The sequence below is a fragment of the Camelus bactrianus genome, chromosome 18, assembly GCF_048773025.1.
Source record: "Camelus bactrianus isolate YW-2024 breed Bactrian camel chromosome 18, ASM4877302v1, whole genome shotgun sequence".
NCBI classification, from domain to species: domain Eukaryota; kingdom Metazoa; phylum Chordata; class Mammalia; order Artiodactyla; family Camelidae; genus Camelus; species Camelus bactrianus.
The window spans coordinates 2,724,251-2,746,789 of NC_133556.1; the positions used below are offsets into that span (position 1 = coordinate 2,724,251).

General features: G+C 53.5%; 1 protein-coding gene across 6 annotated transcripts in view; it reads left to right on the forward strand.

The window, feature by feature from the left end:
* SDK1 (sidekick cell adhesion molecule 1) overlaps nucleotides 1-22,539 on the forward strand; it is a 715,898-nt gene that overhangs the window by 535,054 nt on the left and 158,305 nt on the right. For all 6 annotated transcript variants that reach the window (XM_074345583.1, XM_074345585.1, XM_074345587.1 and 3 more), the window contains 3 exons: nucleotides 1,268-1,404; nucleotides 18,259-18,406; nucleotides 19,287-19,427. In XM_074345583.1, coding sequence (XP_074201684.1) covers nucleotides 1,268-1,404; nucleotides 18,259-18,406; nucleotides 19,287-19,427 — 426 coding nt within the window. The remainder of the gene's footprint in view (nucleotides 1-1,267; nucleotides 1,405-18,258; nucleotides 18,407-19,286; nucleotides 19,428-22,539) is intronic.

The following is a 22,539-nucleotide window of genomic DNA, read 5'->3' on the forward strand; positions in this document are numbered from 1 at the left end:
GAGGGAGGTCCCGTTATTGGAGAACTCAAGTAGAAACAGCAGCTCCTTTTCAGACTTAAAATTGAATTCACAATTAAAGAGAAAACAAGACAGCAGTTCAGGCTCCAGTTTATTCTTCATGGTACTGATTTAAAGTCGCTGTCTACCTTAGGAATACGAGTTTGTTTTTAAATGGTGTGCATGGGTTAGAGAGAGCTGTGTTTCTCAGGTAGCTGCAGCACGTAACTGCTTAATAAATTTCAAAGAGTAATGAGTACATTTTTTAAATTAAAAATATCAAGTCTAATTACGGCTTTTTGTGCTGACCTCCGTGCGCCAACAGGGATTGGTGTCCAAGAGAGACCAAGAGCCAGTAAGTAGGCGAAGCGGGTCGCAGTGGGCGTCCCCCTTCCCAGCACTCCTCGTGGGGGCAGAAGCCGTTCCTAACGGCCAGAAAACAGGGTCCTGCTCCCGGATCGCGGGACGTGAAGGTTAAGTACGGGGCTGGGCAGCTCGCGGTCGCACGCCCCTCGGTGGTAGAAACCAGGCAGCTGGACTTCAAAGTTTCATCCCCAGTGAAGCCCTGCGAGGGCCTTTCCTGTTAGTAACTTCCGTGCAGAACTTATTTGCCTTGATTGTGTCCCCATTTCGTCGCCTTGCTGGTGGGTGATGTACTGTTCTCCACGGGAGTCCAGTTAGGGCTCTCCCCACATTTCCCTTTCAGGGCTTCTCCCAAACCTGCTCTCTCCAGCAGAAGACAGCCTGACCGCAGAGCCACACGCTCGCAGCCGTGAGGCGGCCCTGTCGTCCAGGAGCGCATGTGGGCACGGTGGCTGGCGACTCCCAATGGCTAGTGGCGGAAACTTACACCGTGAATCACAGCCCCCCCGACCTGTCCCTGTCCCTGTTCCAGGGCGTGCTGCACTCCCACGAGCAGCCTCTAGCCGTAAAATCAAATTGTTGGCCAAGTTTTCTACATTAAATTATACGCTGTATAAAATCAGCACTCCCCACCCATTCCAGTGAGAGGCATCGTTTGTGTAGTCCCTACCAGAGGGATTAAATCAAATTACGTTTGGAAATTGTTCTTTAAAACATTGTGAACAGTGAAAGGTTTTTTTTGTTGGGCAGGGGAGTAGTTAGTGTTTGTGTTCGGGGCATATTTGATGTTCTGCATTTTCCAAACATCGCACCCCAGGACTGTAGAGGATGGGCCGGGAGGCCAGCCAGCGATTCTGACGTGTATGTTTTGTTTGTTTCTTTTTCTTTTTGTTCCTTTGTATCCAAGTGAACTGCCTCACTCCCCTCAGAACCTCCTGGCCAGCCTGAATTCCTCCCACAGCCGCACAGTGATGCTCTCCTGGGTCCGACCCTTTGATGGAAACAGCCCAGTTCTTTATTACATCGTGGAGCTGTCTGAAAACAGTAAGTAGCCAAGTCAAATGGTCACCGTGGACAGTTGTCAGATCTCTCTCTGCTCTCAATTTCCTTAACCTTTACTTCTGACTCAGACCCAGAACGACGAGGGAAATGTTAGGATGCTTCACAGAGTTTCAGATGAAAACCACGGCTCTGGCTTTGGAGAAATTAAAGGGCGGCGTGGGGGGCCTGGGCGGCGCAGCAGAAGGAGTGCGAGCGGGATCCAGGCCAAGTCCCCAGTGGCCGCGCACACAGGGTGCCGGGCTCAGCGTCGTCCCCCGAGCGAACTCGGAAGTGCGTTGCCTGGGCCTCCGCCGGGGCTGATCTGAGGGTCAACAGTGCAGTAATTAACCTCTCCTGGAGCTTGTCTCCAGCGCAGACACGGTGCCGAGTGATCAGTGGGCCCTTCTTCCCTCGCCGTCCTCAACCTCTCAGCAGCAGTCACAGCATCCTTCATCCCAACACTCTTCTCCTTGGCGTCCCTCCAGCCCCACTGGCCAGCCCTCCCTCCTGTCCCCTGCTGCCCCTGGTCACTCCTCCCTGCTCTCCCAGGACCTCTTCCTAGGAAATCTCAGGAGTCCCTGTGATTTCAAGTGGCATCTTTTCCTGATCTTTGACATCTTTATCCGAACCTCTGGGATCACACGTGGAACCCAGCCACTTCTCTCCATCTGGTTGTGTCACAGACGCCTCCGACTCTAATTCTTCAAGGTGTGTCTTTGGGCTTTTTTAACCCTAACTCTGTTCTCGCCTCATCACTGCGGCCATTCTAATCTCGTCAGCACCCTGGGTGACTTCTGTGTCACTCAAGCCAGAAGCGCAGGAACAGCCCCTCTCCTGACCCCATGCTGGGCCCTTCCTCTGCAGAGTCCTTCCCGGGGCCTCCCCCAGGGTGCAGCTGGCCAGACCACAGGTGTCCGGGCCCTCAGGACAGTCCAGCTCCCCGGGCCGGCAGCTCGCCTCATCCTGCCAGTGGTATGAGAAGTGGGTCCGGTTTCAGGACAGCTGGGAGTGGTGCTCCTGCAGTGTCCCCTCCACCCAGACCTGACTGCCCTGCTGGCCCTCACGGGCACTTGGCACTGCTCACGGCCCCGGCAGAGACACCAGGGCCCTGCCGCAGGTCCTCCCGAGCGACCTGTACCTCTTCCTCTGGTCCGGGACTCCCTCAGCGAGTCTCCTGATTACCTCTCGTCATTCCCTTTCCTCTCACACGACAGACCCCGTGCTGGTCACCACGGGCTCAGACCACAGCCGGCACCGCGCCCTCATTTCGTAGCTGAGGAGACGGACGTGTGGGTGTAGGTCCCTGGTCCAAGGCCCCAGGAAGTCACCGGGGAGGATGGGGCTCTGCCGAGGTCACAGGAAGTCACCGGGAAGGAGGGGGCTCCACCAAGGTCACAGGAAATCACCGGGGAGGAGTGGGCTCCGCGTGGTGTCAGCACCTGGAGCCTGTGCTCCCCCTGATCACCAGGCTGCTGCAGAGATGTTTGGGGGGCAGACCCCCCCTCTTGTGATTTAGCAGCAGCTTTGGGGTGAATGTGGACCTAGGATGGCACTTGATTTCCGTCTCTGTGGGGATTAAAGGAAGCCACTCTGTGAACCTGCCTTTATTTGAATTGGGCCCCCCCCACCCCCAGCCGCGTCAATGTTCTACTTCTGTGTCCTGGTTCCTAAATGTTCAGCCTTGACAACACTGGCTTCAGGTTTGAGCACATCTCGGGCCAAGGTGCGGGGCTGCAGGCCCTCACTCCCCTGCCACAGTCATCTCTGGGGGCCCATGTGGCCTCTTTCCTCAGGGAGGGGCAGGGGTATGAATGGAAATCAGCCAACACACACCTTGGCTGTAGCCCAGCGGCTCTGGTCAGAGACGGAGGGGTTGGCATTATTTACTGAAGGAACTTCTCCTGAGAAGGTAAGGTTTCCCTGAGGACGTCAGGGCCATGGGGCTCGTAAGAAAAACAGGACTTGACAGTAATGTGTACAGAGAGCAGGGCTCCTGCCATCAGGATTCCCACAGAGATGACCCCCACTGGGCGTCTGTCTCTTTGAGGGCAGGACTGTGTTTTGCTCATCTTGGGACCCTCAGCAGGTCCTCGGAGATGAGCAGGACCTGGCTCTCAGGTGGAGCCCCCTGGTGATGGACCCAAGTTATAGTCATAGACCATCCTTTCCCCGGTCACACAAAATAAGGCGTTGTTTCAAGCGCCACGCCAGCTGCTTTCTCAACCCACTCTGTGATCGGTTGGCTCTTTCAGTCAGACCTCTTGCCTAAATAAGAGACAGGTTTACGTCCAGCCATTCATTCCAGCCAGCCATCCGTTCATCCATCCATTCACCAAGTCCTGATGGTGTCTGCCCCCGCCAGGCACTCGGCTGGGTGCTGAGAGGTCCCTGCTGTGATGGCGGGGACCGGGTCAGGACCATGGACACATCCTGCCGCCGCTGCTCCCGAGGGAAACCTACAGGGTGCTGTGCGCAGGCAGGACCTGGAACCGAGGAACAGAGGGGAGACAGGCGAGGGTGAGCGTGACAGGAGACCTGGGCCAGTGGAGGACCAGCGGCAGCATCGACAGAGGCCGCTGAGGGGAAGCTCTGAGGCATGTCTAGACACAGCCGGCTTTCAAAGTGACTGCGGCTTGCTTGCGGGGCTGGGCCAGGATGCAGCTGGGGGTTGTGCAGTTGCCTGGGGACGTCCTCCCTTGTGGTCGATGGCCCAGCTCACACACCGCTTTCCTCCGTATCTCCGTGACCCACGGCCCCACCACATCCAGGCAAGATGGATGTTTCCCTGCCGAGGCTCCTCTACCAGGATATGTATTTCCCTGTGAGCATCAGTGTACTTGTAATAGTCACTGGTTTATGTGTGGGCCTTCCAGCGAGCCCAGGCCCTTCCGGGGGTGGGGAGGCATGAGCCAGGATCTTTGTCCTGTGGCAGCACAGCAAGGGCCTGGCACATCCTGGGTGTTTCCGTGGGTGAGCAGCGTCCCTCTCACTGCGAAAGTGACCGAGGGCACCATCAGCCCCTCATCCGCCCCTGGTCTCCTGCTGGACCTGCCTGCAGCTGGCCAAGGCTCCAGCTTCTTTTCCTTGAGAGCCTCTGTGGAAGAATGTGGAAGAATCTTGAATGTTCTACACTGTTGTCACTGTTGCATCAAGTGTTATTTTCACACGAGGAATTTAAAGTGGCTGAGACGGTCGTCTCCTGGCCGGTCCTGACTGCAGTCGTGCAAATCCAGGCTGGGGCCTGGGCCCGATCAGCCCGGGCTGCTCCCCACCAATGAACTGTGTGTCTTCCTGTCGTGAAGATAGCAAGGCCAGCGCTGTCTTCCAGGCCAATGATCCGGTGTTTATTTTTACTAGGAACCAGTGCCTGTAAGAAGCAGCCAGACATGCTGGCTAATCACGGTCAGAGAGAACAGCCAGCAGAAGTACACTAACATGGAAATCGCATTTGGCCTCCTCTCCGTGCTGTGCAAGTGGCCGGTTCTAATAGCTCCATCCAGTGGTCCCTTCATCCAGCTACTTGGGGTCTTCTCTGCAGCCAGCGCCTCCTGGCAGGCTGATTAGGACGCCGTTCCCTTGGGGACCGTGGGTCTGGCAGGGACCAAACTGGCTGGGGTAGTGGCAGAGGCAGGCGCTTTGCGGCACCTGTGCTCCCGACAACCCGAATGCCAGCCGCTACAGCAGGGCCCCGTCAGAGCGTCTATGGGGCAGAGCCCTGGAGCTTGTGCTGAGCGTCTGTCCGTGCGCCTGACCGGGGTCGAGCCCTTCGTGGAGGGTGCGTCTGGCCCTCTGCAGGCATCCTGAGTCCTCTCTGTGAAGCCAGCACTTCTCTTGTTCCAGGCGTCTCTGCAGTAAGCTAGAGAGGGTGACAGGGGCTTAAAGCCCGGCCCAGGGCACAAGCCTGCCGGGCTGAGAGCTCAGAGGGTCAGGCCGGGTGGGGCAAGGGGAGCCAAGGGCGTCCCTGTGTTGGGAGACAGCAGGGATTCTTGATGTCTTCACAGCAAGGACGCCTACACAGGCTGAGAGTTCTGTTGCATAGCAAAGGAATCTGGCCCACTCTCTAAAATGTTTGTTGACTTTGAGCAAGAATAACCTTTAAGATCATTATGATCGCAAAAGGGGGAGGACTGCCAGAGAACACTGGCGAGAGACCTGGAGGTGGACCGAAGCGCAGATCCCTGGGGTCTCAGCAGCCTCAGGGTTACCTGATCTTGGGGGGCCTGCACTTTTCACTGTTCTTGAGCTATTTCTGCAACTCTAGATGACAGAAAACTCGTAGTAAGGCAAATGATGCTTGTCCTCGGAAATGGAAGTAAGTCGTGTCCTGGTTGTAAGCAGTCTTTGCAGTCACTGGTTGCTGCTCTGTAGCTGTTGGCCGGCTTTGCATCTGCTTGTGGATTCACGCTAGCATTCCTGACAATCAATGCGTGTGTGTGGTTTGAATTCTCTTTTGACACACTGTAACATCTTACCGGTTCTTTCATGAATTAATGGCAAGTCAAGTCTTTGACATGTATTTATTTTATATTTGGATGAGAGTCATGATTTTACCTTTTCAAAAATCTTTCCTTTAACACAAGTGAATTGGTATCATATAGTGTTAGAAGCGCACATCCTCCTCTAATGCAGGTTTCCATGGTAACCCCGATATTTGGGAGAGGCCATCTCTGTGTCTCAAACTAGTTCTCAAACTGAGCCTTTCCTCCTTTCTATGAGTTTAACTAAGACGTTTTGCTACTAAAGTAGAATGATCTTGGTCTTTTACCACTTAGAAAAGGTATGTCTTTTTCCCATTAATTTTTTAAAAATCTTAATACGTGTCTCCTGGTAAGTACTCACAGCTAGCAAGCATACTTGTATGAAAAAATCGGAGTATTTCATCTTATTTAGTTCTGTTAGTTTTTAAGTATGAGTGTTCATAGTGGTGGTTTTGCATTAAACCTTATAATACATAAATTGAATTAAAGGAGAAAAACCCCTGGTAATTTTTTATGATTAAAGTTAGGTAAGCTCATTAATTTAAAAAATGTAGAAATTATTTAGAGCACCTAGAACAAAAATACTCCCTGCAGTCCGTCATGTGTGGAAAGCCCGCCCCCCGGCGTGGTCCCTCTGCCCCACCGCCGTGGTCTGTCCGCCCCACCGCCGTGGTCTGTCCGCCCCACCGCCGCCAGGACTCGGCTCCGTCGCATAATCCTTCCGCCCTGTCAAGCCCCCCCCCCCCCGCTTCTGCCTTGGGGGAGAATCACCCCACCTGCCCACCTCCCGTTCACGCCAGCCCCTCGTCTCGCTGAAGCCGTGTCATCACCCTCCGAAGGACACACCACTTCGCAGCCCTCACCTGCGGGACGCCTCTGCCCCTCCTGCGCTCTCGTCACACTCCCTCGGCTTGACTTCTGTCTCCCTCCCCATCCTCATCTCCCAGTTTTCTCGCAAGCCGTTTTCTGGCTCATCTGACTTCATTTCCAACCCCCCCTCCAAGTGTTGGTTCTCCTTCCTCGGGACACCGGGCTCCTCTCCCCACGGCTCCCGGGGCCCACCTCCCGCCGGGCTGCAGCCGCGTGCGTGTTTCCAGCCCGGTCCGCGGACTCCCGTGCCCACGTGCCCTCTGGCCCGCTCCACCCAGACGCCCGCGGCTTCCTCCGACTCCAGCTGTCTGAGTGGAGCTCAGCACCCGCTCCCCGAAGTTGCCCCTTTCCAGGTTGGAAACAGGTGCCCTCCCTGACTCCTCACCCTTCCCCGCCGCTACGAAGCCATCAGGACATCCGGGCGGCGTCACCTCGCACGTTTCCGGTCTCGCCCCTCGGCAGCCCCGGTCCCGACGGCTGCGCGCGGCACGCAGCCCCGCCCCTCCGGCCTGCCCAGTCCCGCCGTCCGCGGGCCGCCAGCGGGGCTCCCTGCGCGTGCGCGAGTGGCGCTCCGGCCTGAGCCCTTGCAGGGGCTCCACAGAGCAGGGGCCCCGCGGGGCCGGGCAGGACCTCGAGCGCCCGCAGTCGCCTTTGGCCCCCACACGTGCTTGTGCTTCTAGCAGCCCGGAGACTAGCCCCAGCCACCTTCTAACCTGATGGCAGCCCCGATTCCCTCCTGTGCAGGAAGCCCCGCGCGTACAGAGTAGACGCCAGGCTTCTCAGCATGGTGCACAGCGCCGGTCATCATCTGACCGCCGCCTGCCGCTCCGGGTTTATCTCCAGACACACATGCTCTGCTTTCCATGCTTGAGCAGCAAGGCTCTGCTTGCAGTTCCCCGAGCGCCCAAAACTTCACCACTGCACCTCCGCTCGTGAGCCTGAGTCATCTCCCCCTTCCTGCCCTTCTGGCTTCTGTCAGCTGCTTTGTGGCATCCCCTGTGTGCACTGCCCCTAGTCTCCTTTGGGAGGCGCAGTCCCCATCCTCCTTCTTCTCCTCCTCCTCCTCCAGGTTGCGCTGTCCCCAGGCTCCTGCTCCCACATTCCAGGCAGCAGGGCTGAACTACGCAGCAGGCAGAGCCTGCCCTTAGAGCACCAGCAAAGGCAGGACACCAAAACTAATTAAAATGTCCTGAAGGAGACTCATAATAATTTTTCCCCACCCCAAGTTTGCAAAGATATTTGTTCCCCTGTGTGTTCACTCAGAAATCTGTGGTTCTGAGCCCACGTTCGCGTCTTACCGCTATTTCACTTTGCGTTTCTTGGATCGCTGGTACTGCTGAGCACGTTCTTCCGAGCTGCTTGCTTTTTGCACCTCCTCTGCTGTGATCTGTCAGCTTCCCTTCCCCTTTGTTCCTATCAAGGCCTTAGGGGTTCTCCTGTCATTTGTGACAAGAAGTTTTTCAATTTGCTTTTTGCCCTTAATTTTTGTGTATTACTTTTTGGCACACACAAGTGTTTGATTTTTATGTAGTAAATCTTCTGATACTTCCCTTTACAATTTCTTCCATCACTTTTATGCTGGGATATTTCAACACTATCAAGCATGAAACACATGCTTTTGTAAATTTTCATCCTGTTTGTAAAGTTTTACACATTTAACTCGAATTCATCTGGAATTTAGATGTATGTATTCTAACATACTTTTTTTTCCCAAATGACTCCATCCTCCCAGCACAGTTTGTTGAGTAATCCGTTTATTTATGGGTTTCCTTGTTCGTACACAAAGGCGACCTGCTTATGTGAAAGTTTGTGCGGTTTGTTTGGATCTGTTGATTCACCGTCTGTTTTTTTGCCGGCGTGATGGTATTTTGATGGCTTTTAGGAACTGATAAGGTCGTCCCCTCATCCTCTCAGAACTTTCATTAGTTCTTGTCACCTGTTTATTCTTCCAGAAAAAAAAAAATGAAATCATTTTGTCAGGTTTTGAACATCATCACATGGACTTTGTAATCATGTTAAACCTGTAAGTTTGGTGAGAACTGACTTCTTGGTGAGTCTGCCTTCCGACCCAGAAAGCAAGATGCTCCTTCATCTCTTCCGCTGACTCGATACTGCTTAGTGAAGCTGCGGGGCCTTCTCCGTAGGCTCTGCGCTTGTTTGCAAGGTTGCCCTGAGATTCCGTCTCACTGCTGCTGTGGGTGGGAGTCTCTTTCCGTTTCGTCTTCTAAATTGTCATTTATTGTTGGACTGTAGGGCAGCTCTTGGTGTTTAGCTATTTGTTATCACTCTAAACATTTTTCAGTTGGTCCCTTTAGTTTTCAAGGCAGACAATCCTAGCGTCTCCAAGTAATAAACATCTGTGTCCTTTTGCTCTTATACCTTCCTCGGTTGGTGAGAATAATTTTTAAAAGTAATTGGCATCCACTTAAAAATGGAAAGTCTACTAGGATTTTATTGTTACATACGATCTTGATTTTTTTGTTGTTTATTGAGATATAATTTGCATATAATGAAATGCAAAGATCTTAGGTGAATTTTGACAAGTGTGTGTGTGTGTGTGTGTGTGTGTATACATAGCATGTAGCTCACACCTGAAATAAGATACGAAACATTTTCAACATTTCAGGAAGTTCCCTGTGTCCCTCTCTGGTCTTGTCTTCCTCCTTCTCAGGCAGGCGCGCACCTTTCCAACTTCCGTCTCCAAAGATGGGTTTTGCCTGTTCTCCATCTTCATACAAGTGACACGATACTGATTTGAAGCAGCCTTTTCTCTTCATGTGATACGTTCCTCCCATTCCTGGTTCTTAGTATTTTTTAAATATATGTAGGGAAATTTCTTCTTTCTAAGCAAGTTATTTTTAAAATAACTAAGTATTATACCCTGCAACGTGTGCAGGCGAATCCTTTGTGTGAGTTCCTGCAAGTTCGCAGCTGTGACGTGTGCTCCTGAGGTCCTGCCGCTGGGCCGGCTTCCAAGCTGATGCTCTGAGAGACTTGGTCACTGTCATGACTTGAGGCTCCTGAGCCCTAAGTTTGAAATTCATGTCTTTTTCCTTAACTTAGAAAGAAACACCGTCTTCTGTAAGTTACTGCCGTACTTCTTCCTTTCTGAAGACGGGCTGGAAGAACTGTCAGGCTGGAGGCTCATTTCTGCATCCCGCTGTCACACTGTCACACTGTCAGAGAGACATCCGTGCAGGGGCGGCGCTGCTGCTGAGGAACGCCTGCTTCTCCCGAGAGACTTTTAACTTCCTTTAGAAGCCCTGCTCTCCAGTGTGCCGCGTTGCTCCCTTAGTCACCAGCAGGCCCGGCGCAAACTCGGCGCTCAGCCGAGCTCCTGAGTCATGCCAGGTGTCAGGGCAGCTCTGTCTTCTTCTCCGTAATGATTTCAAGTTTATTTTTAATTTTTATTTCATCATCCAACTTTATGCATATTTTCCCTTTAGAAGGTCTTTAAGTCCTCTCTAAAAGTAGGAGATCTGACTTTCTGTTTACACACACACACACACACACACACACACACAAAACTCCAGCCCGCAGTGCTGCCAGCAGAGGCCTGAGCGATGTCGCGGGAGGCAGAGCCTGGCGGGCTGACCTGCAGAGACCGAGCCGGCGGTGATGTGTGCGCAGCTCTGGTCCTGGCCGGAGGTTCGGAGGCCGCGTGTGGGTCGAACCCACAGTCAGGAGGCCCAGCCCCTTGGATGCCAGCAGCTGAGCGTGTCGCAGCCTGTTCTTGGCTTCACTCTGGCACGTTCCTTAGCAGGGAATTTCATTTAGCTCCTGAATTCTCTGCTCTTTCGTTCTTAACTTTGAGGGCAGAACTTTATGCGTCGTGACTCTGCCCCTGCGGGCGTTCACCGTCCCTCTAGAGACGCACACGGCAGGGACGCCTTCCCAAAGTGCGGGTTTCAACCTGTGTTCTAAGTGTCTGCTTTTTGGGGTTTTGTCTCAGGCAGAAAATCCCCACCCACTTCCTGCTCCCCTCGGACGGTCTCTGAGTGCTCTGTGTCTCTGTCCCCCTCAGCCGTCCTCAGGGGAGGATGGCCTGTCCCTCCCATGACCTCAGTCTCATCCCCCAGGGTGGCCAAGAGTAGGTCTGAGCCACAGCATTCTTTCAAAGTTGTGCTTCAGTTCACGCACTTTTGGTGTGTGTAATGGCTCAGTGGGATCATGGACAACCTTGCGGTCTTCTTTCAAGAGTGCGGCCTCTTCTGAAAATGTTACGTCTGCCGGCTCAAGCTTGCCATCCTGCGGTGCCACGACAAGTTAGATGTTTCTCGTTCTTCTAATAATTTTTTTTCTCTCTAATCCTGCAGAATGATCTCATTTAACCTTTGCCAAACTAGCTATTATCTGTGCTTCTCTTTCAAGTTCAAGATGAGCTATGAATAAACCAGGGGAGACTGTTCCTGGGCTCCGAGTGTGCCGTCTCTGAGTCCTCACACCCAGCCCCGCGCGGGGACGGAGTCCAGGCCTCCCCCGCGGCCTCCCTCTGCGGAGGCTGAGGTGATTTACTGTCCAGGCTTGGAAACTCTGTGTCTCTGTTGACATGAGGACCATAATCCGCGGGTCCGTTAGTATGGAGAAGCAGACCTCATCCACTAAACTATTTTCAGTAACTCATTGAGCTGACACTGAAATGTAGGTCAGTCTCTTAGAAAGTTGAAAATAATTGCACACAGTGCTTGAAAACCCACGAGGACAGTTGAAGAAGCAACTGGAGATTGGACCTGTGCTGGTTTCGTTTTGTTATTTTTTTCTCATGCTCTTTATTTTCCAGACTTTTGTTAATGGGCGTGTATTACTTTTTGGTGGCGTGGAGATGGCTGACCTCGTCTATCCCTTCCGGGATTCAGTGCTCTTGGGGGGGGGGGTCCGGGTCCTGTACAGCCTATGTGCAATGTTGGAGCTCTTGTCAAGAAAAACGATTCAAAACTGAAAGGCGCCTGCCAGGGCCTTGGGCAGGGCCAGTGTAGATGCGAGCCCAGAGCCCACGGTCCCGTGGAGGGACCACGAGGACCACCCAAGGGCCACCACCAGGGCATTTGGTGACTGCTGTTTGCAGCCTGTGGGGGTTCCAGCCCTTTGCTTTCACTCCACCCCAAAGGCAGCAGGTCCCCAAACACTGAGAGGTCTAGTGAGCCAGGTTTGGGACAACCCGTCCTCCAGGGCTCCTGCATTGAGAAAGGTCACGGTGGCTCAGCTCCAGGCTCTCCGCACCCAGCTGGTGGGTGCCGGGTGTACCCAGGTGACCTCACACTCCACAACCCCGTTTGCCCCCGTGCAGGACACCCGGACTCCCCAGTGCGTGTTCCACAGCACACCCCTCTCCTCCGGTGCACACCACCCCATTAACAGACTGGCCTCTTCTCTCGCTGAACGCATCATCTGAGAACAGTTCAGGTTAACAGAGTAATTGTGGAGGTCAAGAGCGCCCCCACTCCACACGCTCAGCCCCCTGCTAACACCTTGCATCAGTGCAGTGCACTTGGCACAGCTCACGAACCAGCGTTGGCATGTGAGCCTCCCCTGAAGGCCGCTCTCTGTGCAGATGTCCTCAGCGTTTGGCACCCGTCTTTCCCTGGCCCGGGACTCCGCCGGCCCCACACTGCGCTCAGCTGGCTCATCTCCTCAGGCTCCTCTCGGCAGGACAGCTTCTCAGGCCTGCCCCGGTTTCGATGACCTGGACGGTTTCTAGGCATGTCGATCGGGTATTTTGTAGGAAGTCGCCCAGCTGGGACTTGCCGGATGGTTTTCTCATAGTTGGACTGGAGGTATGGGGTGCGGGGAGGAAGACCACCGAGATCGAGTGCCCTTCGCATCCTAAGAAACCCAGAGCACTTACATCAGGGTCCACATAGCCTGCCCCGTGCAGGGAGGAGAGTCCTCGTGCATGTGACCTTGCTGGACGCTCGAAGCTGGGGTCCAAGAGCATAGCCCCCTCTGAATCATCTCATGAGCACTCCCCAGCCTTCCGGCCTGGACACTCATCACCTACAAGGAGTCAAAAGAACAAAGTCACTCTCATCCGGGAATTTCCACCAAGGTGGAAGGATCAGACCGGAATCTCTGCCTCCCTTTCTCACGTGTAAATCAGGTGCCTGTGGCAGTTAACGTGCACAGGTGGGTCGCTGGCGGTGCCTGGGGCGGGGCAGGTGCTTTCCTAGAACAAACTAGAACAAACACGTACTGAGTTTCCCCTGTGTGTCCGGCAGGCTTCTGGGTGCTGAGGGTCTAACAGGGAATAAAATGGGTTTTCTTGGAGTTTATCTCGTAGGTGGCTGTGTAAACAGGTAGCCGTGGTTATTACAATACTTGCAATATTTACATTGCAGGAGGGCACACTGTGCATATGGTTGTAGCCAAATCGGCAGTGGAATTAGAATTAGAAAAATGATAAATCTGCATCTTAATTTTCCACTTGCCTTACTCTTTAACCTGGGGAGTGGTTTTAATGAGAGAGTGTTCATTCTCATTCACATAAAAAAGCACAAGGTACAGAATCAGGGAAACCCCATTTTTTCAGCTACCAAATGTGCAGTTTCAGGCAGTGGTGATGCTCAGTGCTGGCAATGTCGCGACGGAAGTCACTTCCTGAAACCTGTTGGTTAGGAGAAGCACTCGGTATGCACAAGGGTACGGAGTGTGCATGTTTCAGTTTCAAAAACCGTTAACGTTTTACCATGTTTGTTTCATCAGTTCCCCACTTTTTTGCTAGAGTGTTTTAAAGGACATCTCAGATATTTAGTCCTTTTGTCCTTAAGTGATTCAGCAAGTAGCTCAAAAAAGGACATCACCCCTAACAAAACTAATGGGACCCTCAATATCATTTCATACCCGGTCCACGTTTAAGTGTCTCTGATTTTTTTAAAGTCTTTTCACAGTTGATGTGCTTGAATCAGGATCCCAACAAGGTCCACCTGTTGTGACGGTGGTTCTGTCTCTTACGTCTCTTAATCGGCTTTCCGTGTTTGCAGCCTCCACCTCCCTCCGTCCCGAGCTCCTGCGGGGTGCAGAGGCCGGGGCACCTGCCTGGAGAAGGCCCCAAGCCCGGGAGTGGTCTGCTTCCTTCCTCCTGCTGCCAGTCATTGGTGCCTGCATCTTCTTGATCCCCCAGAGACATTCAGCTTTTGGTTTTGTGTGTTTCTTGGAGAGTGTGTGTGTGTGTCTGTGTGTGCGAGTACTCCCCGGGTGTTGGGGTACCTGGCACCTCCTCTCTCCAGGGGACACTTGGGGCCCGGCTGCTCTGCTCTCAGTGGTATCAGCCCCACCCGGGAGTCCAGGCAGGCACGGCCTGCAGGACTTGGGCAAAGTCACTCAGGCTTCCTGCGTCTTGCTTTCTCAGTCTGTTAAAAGCAGAGGTAATACTGCCTCCCCAGGAGGACTCAGGTGAAAACGCTTCAGGGCTGCAAATGGCCGTTCGCATTGGGCGCTGATAATAGCAATGGTTCTTCTGTCAATGAAGAAAATTTTCTTTGAAAAGTATTTTCCTTCCTCAGGTACTTCTAATTGAGATAACGGTAATACTTTTTTTTATTATTATTATTATTGGAAAAAAGCTTCCAGTTCATTTGTGAAGATTGAAAACCACCAGCTTTTTAGCCCACAGGCAGAGTGGAGGTGAGATGAACGCCTCGTGGTTTCTGGGTGCTTGAAGCTATAAGAGATGAGTGGTGCTCGTCTGTGGAGCAGGGGTTTGTTTAATAGCCTGACTGGGGAAGACAGAAATTCCTCAGGCTTCCAGATCCCAGGGGCAAGGGGCATCCCTGAAGGGGAGGGAGTAACTATGGAAAGTTCTCTGGGCTGGTTTCCTTCATCAAAAGGCTCTCCCGCTCCAGCCCGAGACAAGCACCTTGCATTGAGCACTCTTTCGCTAGGACTGGGAGAAGGATCTTGTAAAGGGATTTTGCTTGTTCATTGTCAGGAACAGACTTGCTATTTAAACGTTCACAGTCCCCAGCAAGCTTGCAATTCCAAACCGTGTGAATGTGCAAATCCTTCCCAAACCGCTTTTTCCTGGGAGGGAGGTAGCTACACACCAGAGTGCCCATGAGATGGATCGATCATTTGTATTAGTTTTCAGTTTCATCTCTCTTCCTGCCAGATCTTTTATCTTCTAGATAAGAATCCTATAGTTGGAACCGGAGGACTCAGCAGGGCCCCAAGGTCCAGAGCAGATTAATAGGTCCTGTGGTCAAATCAGACTGGGCAGCAGATCCTACAGGCTTTCAGGAGCTGTTTACACTCCACGTGAACAAGTGGCCGAGAAACTGGGGATCACATGGGGCAGGGTCTGGGAGGGCCGAGGGGGCTTGGGGTTGGAAGGCTGCATCCGTCCATCCATCCATCCATCTGGGACGCTCTCTGCCCCCGCCCGTGCGATTAGTGGGCACAGTCAGTGGGTTTGACCGCCGTCCTTTTGACCTTGTCTCTTCCTGAAATTGCTGTTGTTCTCTGTCTCCGACGGAGCAGGTGAGCTGCTCGCTTACAGACACTGAACTCTGCAGGAATAAGGAGATGGAAGATAAGTTTTACTGCGCACTGTGACAGTCAGGGACAGGTGGCGCTCTCGAATTAGCATAATCAGTGACGAAGAGTCAAAGGGAAGGTTTACAGAGGCGTGGGTGGAGGGCAACCAGGTAACCTGGTGTCACCCGGAGGTCACAGGGGCCCAGAGAGAGAGCACGCAGAGCTGCCCCCACCCCGGAGAAGAGCAGGAACCTTTGGGTGCAGAGCACAGATAGTCTGGGGCGTCGCCAGTGAGTGTGAAGGACCCCGCTCTGCCAGGCAGCCCCCCACGGCGCCGAGCGGGAGGGGAGGGTGGAGGTGGAGGCCGGGTGAAAGCAGGAACGTCCGGCCAGAGTGTCCGCGCGTGACGTTGTGTGTAAATTCCACCATTTAGTTAGCGGAATTACAGCAAAGTACACATGATAAAACTCTCCGGCTCGGCCGCTTTCTCGTGTACGGTTCAGTGCGTGCACAGCATTGTTCAACCGTCTCCAGAATTCCTTTCATCTTTCAAAAGGGAACCTTTGTCCTCTTTAAACAATACCTCCCCAGCCCTCCCTCCTCAGCCCCTGGCAACCACCATCTACATTCTGTCTCCATGAATTCGGGTCCTCCAAGTGCCTCATTCAAGTGGGATCACTTAATGTGGAATCACATAGTATCTGTCCTTCTGTGGCTGGCTTATTTCACTCAGTGTAATGTCCAGAAATTTCATTCATATTGGAGCAGGTGCCAGAATTTCTTTCCTTTTCAAGGCTGCATAATATTCCATTGTGCGCATGGACCACATTTTGTTTACTCATTCATCTATCGCTGGATACTTGGGTTGAATCCAACTTTTGGCTCTTGTGAATAATAATACTGTTGTGAATGTGGGTGTAGCAGTAGCTCTTCCAGACCCTACTTTCAGTTCTTTGGGGTCTATATTTTGAAGTAGAATTGCTGGATCTTATGGGAATCCTATGTTTAACTTTTTGAGGAACCGCCATACTGTTTTCCATAGTGGCTGCACCATTTTCCACTCCCAGCAATGGTGTGCTAGAGTGCCAACTTCTCCACATCCTCACCCACACGTTATTTTCTGCTATTGTTGGCAGTAGGCATCCTAAGGGACGTGAGGTGGATCTCTGTGTGGTTTTGATTTTTTCCCCCATCTTTGGGGGGGAGGTAATTAGGTGTATTTTGTTTATTTATTTGGTACCTTGTACACACTAGGCATGCGCTCTACCACTGAGCTATACCTTCCCCTCGTGTCCCCCCCATTTTTATAGAAGAAGCACAAACAAAATGGAACCACGGTAAGTGGACGAGCTCCAAGTCAACGTTGTTTTCTACTTTTTTTGCTATGTACCAGCCATCTTCAGCATGCAGACTGTATTTGCCTTGGAGCGTGACTTGGCGTGGCCCAGGTTCCCACAGACCAAGTGCAGCCACACTGACACCCGGGAAGCCGCCTTCATTTTCTGTGTTGACAAATGGCTCTCTCCTGAAAGGAGCCTGCTTACAAAGTCAGATCACCGTGAGCTGTTTGAGGCTTCTCGAAGGGTGAACACAGAAATGGGGTGGGTCTTCCGTGGTTAATTGGAGATGCACGTTGCATTTTCTAAGGAAACATAAAGAGAGGGGGCTCTCATTGGCTATGGGACCACCTATATCACCATGAGGCGCAAGCCAAGAGCACTCACGCCCAGCTGGCAGTGAGGACTGCATTCCCAGAAAGCCATTTTTGGAAGCAGCTTTATTTGTAATAATTAAAAAGATTCGGCCTTCGTGGCCCAACTGGCACCATGCTTCAGAGCAGCGTGACTTTCTGCTGAGGACTCCTGCTAACAGACTCTGACTCAGGGGTGGACACCCCGTGTGACCGTCCTCAGGTCCTCTGAGAGTCTCTCTTCATCTTGGAGCAGTCAGTGGCAGCGTCCTCACCCATGAAGACCCCAAGTGCGTTTCTGATGAGCCCCAGGTGCAGACTTGTGAGTCCCCACCGTCAGGCCACTGGGTTTCTGCAGACGTGGCTGTGATTTTGTGCGGGTGGTGCAGAGCCTGGCGTCAACTGCAGGCTGAGCTGGGCGTCGTCCAACTCCAGAGAGGAAGTCACACATCACCTCTTTCTGAAAGGGGTTTCTGTGCCACTTCCGAGGAACAGGAAAGACGGCCCGATTTCCACAGGACCCTCCCCCACCCCTGATGTTTCACTTCACTGGTAACTTGAAAATGCAGTTTAGGCTCATGGCAATTCCAAGTGGGAACTGATGGTGGGTGCCGGTTCATCCCAGGGCATCACTGTGCCAAACGATGGGGCAGAAAGCGTGGTTAAACTCCGCAAAGAGACAGTCCTGCAAAGGTGGAGGAGCGGGGCAGAGCCTCCTGAAGCCTTGCCGTGAGAGCCTGCTTGTCTGCCAGAGGCAGTCTTCCGCACCTGCCAGGAAGCTGGGAGGAGAGATAGCCTAACGCGCTGTGAATTCCATTCCGCGTCCCCAGCCAGAGCCGGGCAGGGGCGTGGTGGGATGTGGGCCGCACGCAGATGGTTCGCAAAATTCACAGCCCATCTGTCTTTGTCAAGCTCATTTCCTCTTTTATTAAAATGTTAATGAATATAGTTTTTATTTATCATTTGGTGACATGTGCAGCGTCCTTTTCCGGGAGACAAATCTGCAATCTGCCTGCCCACGTGAGCTGACAGAGAACTTCCCGCTACACATGGAACGCGGGAAGGGGGAATATTTGGGTTCCATTTTAACTGCCTTATGCAGGTCAAACAAAACATCTCTTTACTCGTTGACAACAGCATGGGGGTGGCGGGGGGCACACTGGACCCCGAGTTACAAGCCAGTCTCCCTGGTGACTGGCCCCAGGACCGTGAGCCTTGGTTTGCCCGCCTGTCTGGGGGGCTCACCACTCCATCTGCCTCACTCAGCAACTGAGTGAGGAACGCATTTGCACTCACTTCTTACCATCCACGTGCTTGCAGGGGTTTGACTTGTGTTGCTGCTTCTTTCAGACTCTCCGTGGAAAGTGCATCTGTCAAACGTCAGCCCCGAGATGACAGGCGTCACCGTGCGTGGCCTGACCCCGGCCCGCACCTACCAGTTCAGAGTGTGCGCTGTGAACCACGTGGGCAAAGGCCAGTACAGCGCCGAGACCAGCAGGTGCGTGGACGCGTGGCCCGTGGCACGGGCACTGGGGGCGATACCCAGCATCGGGTTCAGTGGAGGGGGCCGATCGGAGTGTCAACCTCCGTCCCTTCGTGATGTTGGGAGCCATGAGCAGGAAAGATGTAACAGAGAGAAAGCACAAGGGGTCGCCGGGCGCCCTTCACTGCTGAGGGCAGTTTCTCCGCCCCGGGGTGCCCCGGCCCAGCCGACATAGATCGCTCCCGATAGCACAGCCTTCCGTGCGCCTGCAGTTAGGAGCTTGCCGCGGTGCCGTGCCCTTCACGCTCCCTGACCGCCCACAGGGTGGGTCCTGGTAAACACCTAGCAGGGTGTCAGGAGGGACGCAGAGTGAGTTCCCGTGTCTCCCGGGTGGTCCCGATGCCCCACCGCCCCTACCCCACCCCGGGCGGGCGGCTGCCATTCAGATGTGCCCTGGGGAAGTGCCCGCCCCCACCAACCTGAGCTCTCCCGGGGCTCGAACTGTAGGCTGGCTGAGAGAGCCGGCTGGCTCTGTTCACACTGGGGAGTTTGATACGGGAAATACTGAAAGAACCAAAGAACAGCTTGGAAGGAGGCTCGGACCCAGCCGCGAGCCAGCTCGCTCCGGCTGGAGACCCCCTGGGGTGGCGAGCCCCGTGGGCTGTCCCCACGGGGCGGGGTCACTCCGTGTCTTCCCGGCGGGACTGATGCCCTGCCATGTGGATTTGCTGTGCCTGTGTCACGCCTGTCCCTTCAGTCCGACCGGCTGGGTGTTTTGTTTTATCCGTCACTCAATTTGGGTGAATGGCTCAAGGTTCAGCCAGGTGGAGAAGGCAGACAAGGAGCCTTTGCTTCTGGGCTGATCTCTCATCCCCTCCCCGTCTTTTCTATTTAGGTTGATGCTACCTGAAGAACCACCCAGTGCTCCCCCGAAAAATATCGTGGCCAGTGGGCGCACCAATCAGTCCATCATGGTCCAGTGGCAGCCGCCCCCAGAAACAGAGCACAACGGGGTGCTGCGGGGGTACATCCTCAGGCAAGTGGCCAGCGGCTGGCCGGCCTCACTCTGTCTTCATAAAGAGCCAAGTGTCTGTTCGCAGAGGTCGCAGACTCACACGTCTGTGGGCGCCCAGCTATAATCAAGAGATGCGGGCCAGTTGTCAGGCTCTGGGCGGGTGGGGACTGTAGCAAACTAGAGTGAAAAGGCGACTGTGGGTGGCCTTGCGCCTCCAGCCGTGATGTGTGCACACAAGAAACCAGTATCAGTGGCTGCATTTTGGTGGAAGCATGGACGGGAATTTTATGGGTGGGGAGCAGGGTCTGCTGTGCACTGTAAATCCTTCCACTCTAAGTTTTTACCAAGGACATGCATTATTAAGTGTAATGATGTTGAATTAATAATAATGCAATTGATTTAATTATTTGCCTTCTTTTCCCCCATGCTAGTATGTTATTCAGAATTGCCAGGTTGTCCTGTGTTTCAAACAAATTAGACAATCTAGTGTTTTCGGAGGAAGGGTAGAGCTCAGTGTTAGAGCATGTGCTTAGCAGGCATGACGTCCTGGGTTCAACCCCCAGCACCTCCGTTAAAAATAAATAAGTAAATAAACCTAATTACCCTCCCCTTGCAAAAAAAAAAAAAAGAAAATTCATTAAAAAAATTTTAAAACCCAGCTCTTTACATGCAGTCTCACAGGTCTGAAATGTTGGGGATGAAGTCATTATGTTTTGAAACACAAGACAGGCCAGACTCACAGCTACAGGCCGACGTGGCCCCAGGAGCGGCCCGTTTGCTGTCTGTGCCTCAGAAGGGGGGTCGGGTGGAATTAGGCTTCTGAGGACGTTGAGTGACTAGCGCTCGGCTGGGTTGACGGGAGGAACCTCCTTTGGCAAAATTTCTGCTCATTTTGAAATTGCAGTGAAAGTGATCATTTCAGTGGTTTGTCAATACAAGTCAAAAGAAAAAAGTAAAGCAGTGTTAAAAGGATGATTATTAAGTCTCTTCTAATGCACAGTCCAGCGGCGGGCGCCGGTCTGCTAAGGGGCCGTGCGCTGTGGCTCCTTTACCAACCCTGCACGGCAGGAACCCGGGCCTCCGAACGCCTAGCCCCAGCGTGTCCGTCAGCGGGCACGGGGTTCACTCAGGTCTGAGTGGGGAAGTGCAGGGTCTCAGGCCCCTGTGAGAAGGCGCGTGAGAGCTGCTTCTCGAGCTCCTCCGTCTCGCGCAGGGAAGGCGGCTCGTCAGCACGTGTATTGGGTCGTCATCCCGTCATTGTTTAATGCATGTTTATCTGTCACACTCAATATTTGCCTGTCACAACCAATTCCCTCTCCTTTCAAGTTTTTCCTCAAGCGGATGAATTATCCTGCGAACGTGAGCCAGATCATTACTGAGCGCGGCCGTCCCCGGGGCTGCCCTGAGCCCGCACTCGGGCCCCTCTGGTCTCCGTGCCCTCAGCTGTGCGGCCCCATTTCAGACCGCGGGCCTGTCCCCCCGGGCAGGGGGCGCCTGTGGACCCCACTCTTGTGGATGCTTCCGGACGATTCCCAGGTTCCCTCCGGAAAGCCGCCTGCTGCTTCCCGCCGCTGACGGCTGCGGTTTTCTGTCGTGTTTGTGCCCTGGGTCCGTGCTCATCCCCTAATGAAAATAATTGGCCTCCACTCTCGGACCAGCCCCTCCACGCTCTCGTCACCCCGGCGGCTGCTGCCCTTTATTTGAGCACACGGGAGGAGAAGTTTCCTTAGGCTCCAGCCGCCAAATAAGGACTTTAAAAGTCAGCCCACAGAGCCAGGCTCGGGTGTGGAGCTTGATAACCAAATGTCTCCGATGCCACGAGGCCCCATCAGGGACAGCACATTTCTCCATCTGGTGGGATTACTCCCGGTAAAAGGATTTTCCACGATGGTGTCAGTTGAGTCGGGCGCTGGAAAAGAGGGCACCTGTATCTGCAGGGGCTTAAATAATGAAGAGCCCGAAGAGGAGGGCACCCTCCCCAAGGCCTGTGAATATCAAAGTTTTCAGAAATTAAAGACCCATGCCAAAGTGAATTTGCTGGGAAACATTTCCGAATAATCCTCCGGTCTGCACATGAGCTCTGTCTGCAAGCGTGTGTCCTCCCGGACACGGTCTGCCTGTCAGACCAACGGCACGACCCGCACAGGAACAAAATGGAAATGCATCGCCGCTGTGGCGCTGGCCGCAGGAAGGAGTCAGAGTGCGTGTGTGGCCATAAAATATTTACAGTAATGGGCAGGGTGTTTCTCTGAGAGGGACAGGGGTTCCTCTCAGGGGTTATGTCCTTTAAAAACATTCTCCTGTTTATGTCCCTGTAAAAAATCATCCTGTTCTGTCTGAGCCGGTCTCCTGGGCAACGCACGCGGCAGCCAGAGGACAATGCCCGCACTTCCATGACTAATTAGGGCCTCCGCAGACACCCCGCGCCTGTTACAGAAGCACCCTGAGCTGCTGGTCAGAAGGGCCGCGCTGCCCGCCGCGGAGGGGAGAGCCACCCGTCTGCGGGACGTGGATTCCGCGGCCAGCTTGGCACAACCGCATCAGGGGGCCCCAGGCAAAGGTGCAGGCGAGCTTGGTTTCTTGTAACTCAAGGGTCTCTCTCAGCAAACTTCCTAGAAGAGCAGTGTTTCCAGAAAAGGAAATATTGAGGGGGCGCTTCACATGGTCACAGCTCCTTTGCCCCCACTGTTTCATTTCACCCCCGCAACAGCCCTGTGAGATGCCGTTTTTATTAAGTCATTCGAGGGAGGAGGAGACCCAGGCTTAGAGACATTAGGAATTTGCTTGAGATCACCCAGCTGAGAAGGCCTCCTCCCAGCCTCAGTCTTCGGGAACTGCTTTCTTTGCTTTTCCCTGGTATGTGCATTATATAGTGAAATGAGTGCTTCAGAAGTGGTGACGCCCAGCGTGTGTCATGTTGGTAACCCATGGTCCTGGGTACCAGTCACGTGCCAGGTTAATTGGGGCCCAGTGTGGGCATGGAGCCAACATTTACCTGTTTCAAGTGGCTAACGGTCGCAGTGCCGTTTATTTTAAAAGTGTGTTTTGTAGTTGGGGAAATGTCTGGCATGTGGGTTACCGCAGAGCGAGCCTTTCTGCTGTTGTCCACGGCCCGGGGGACAGACCACCAGGC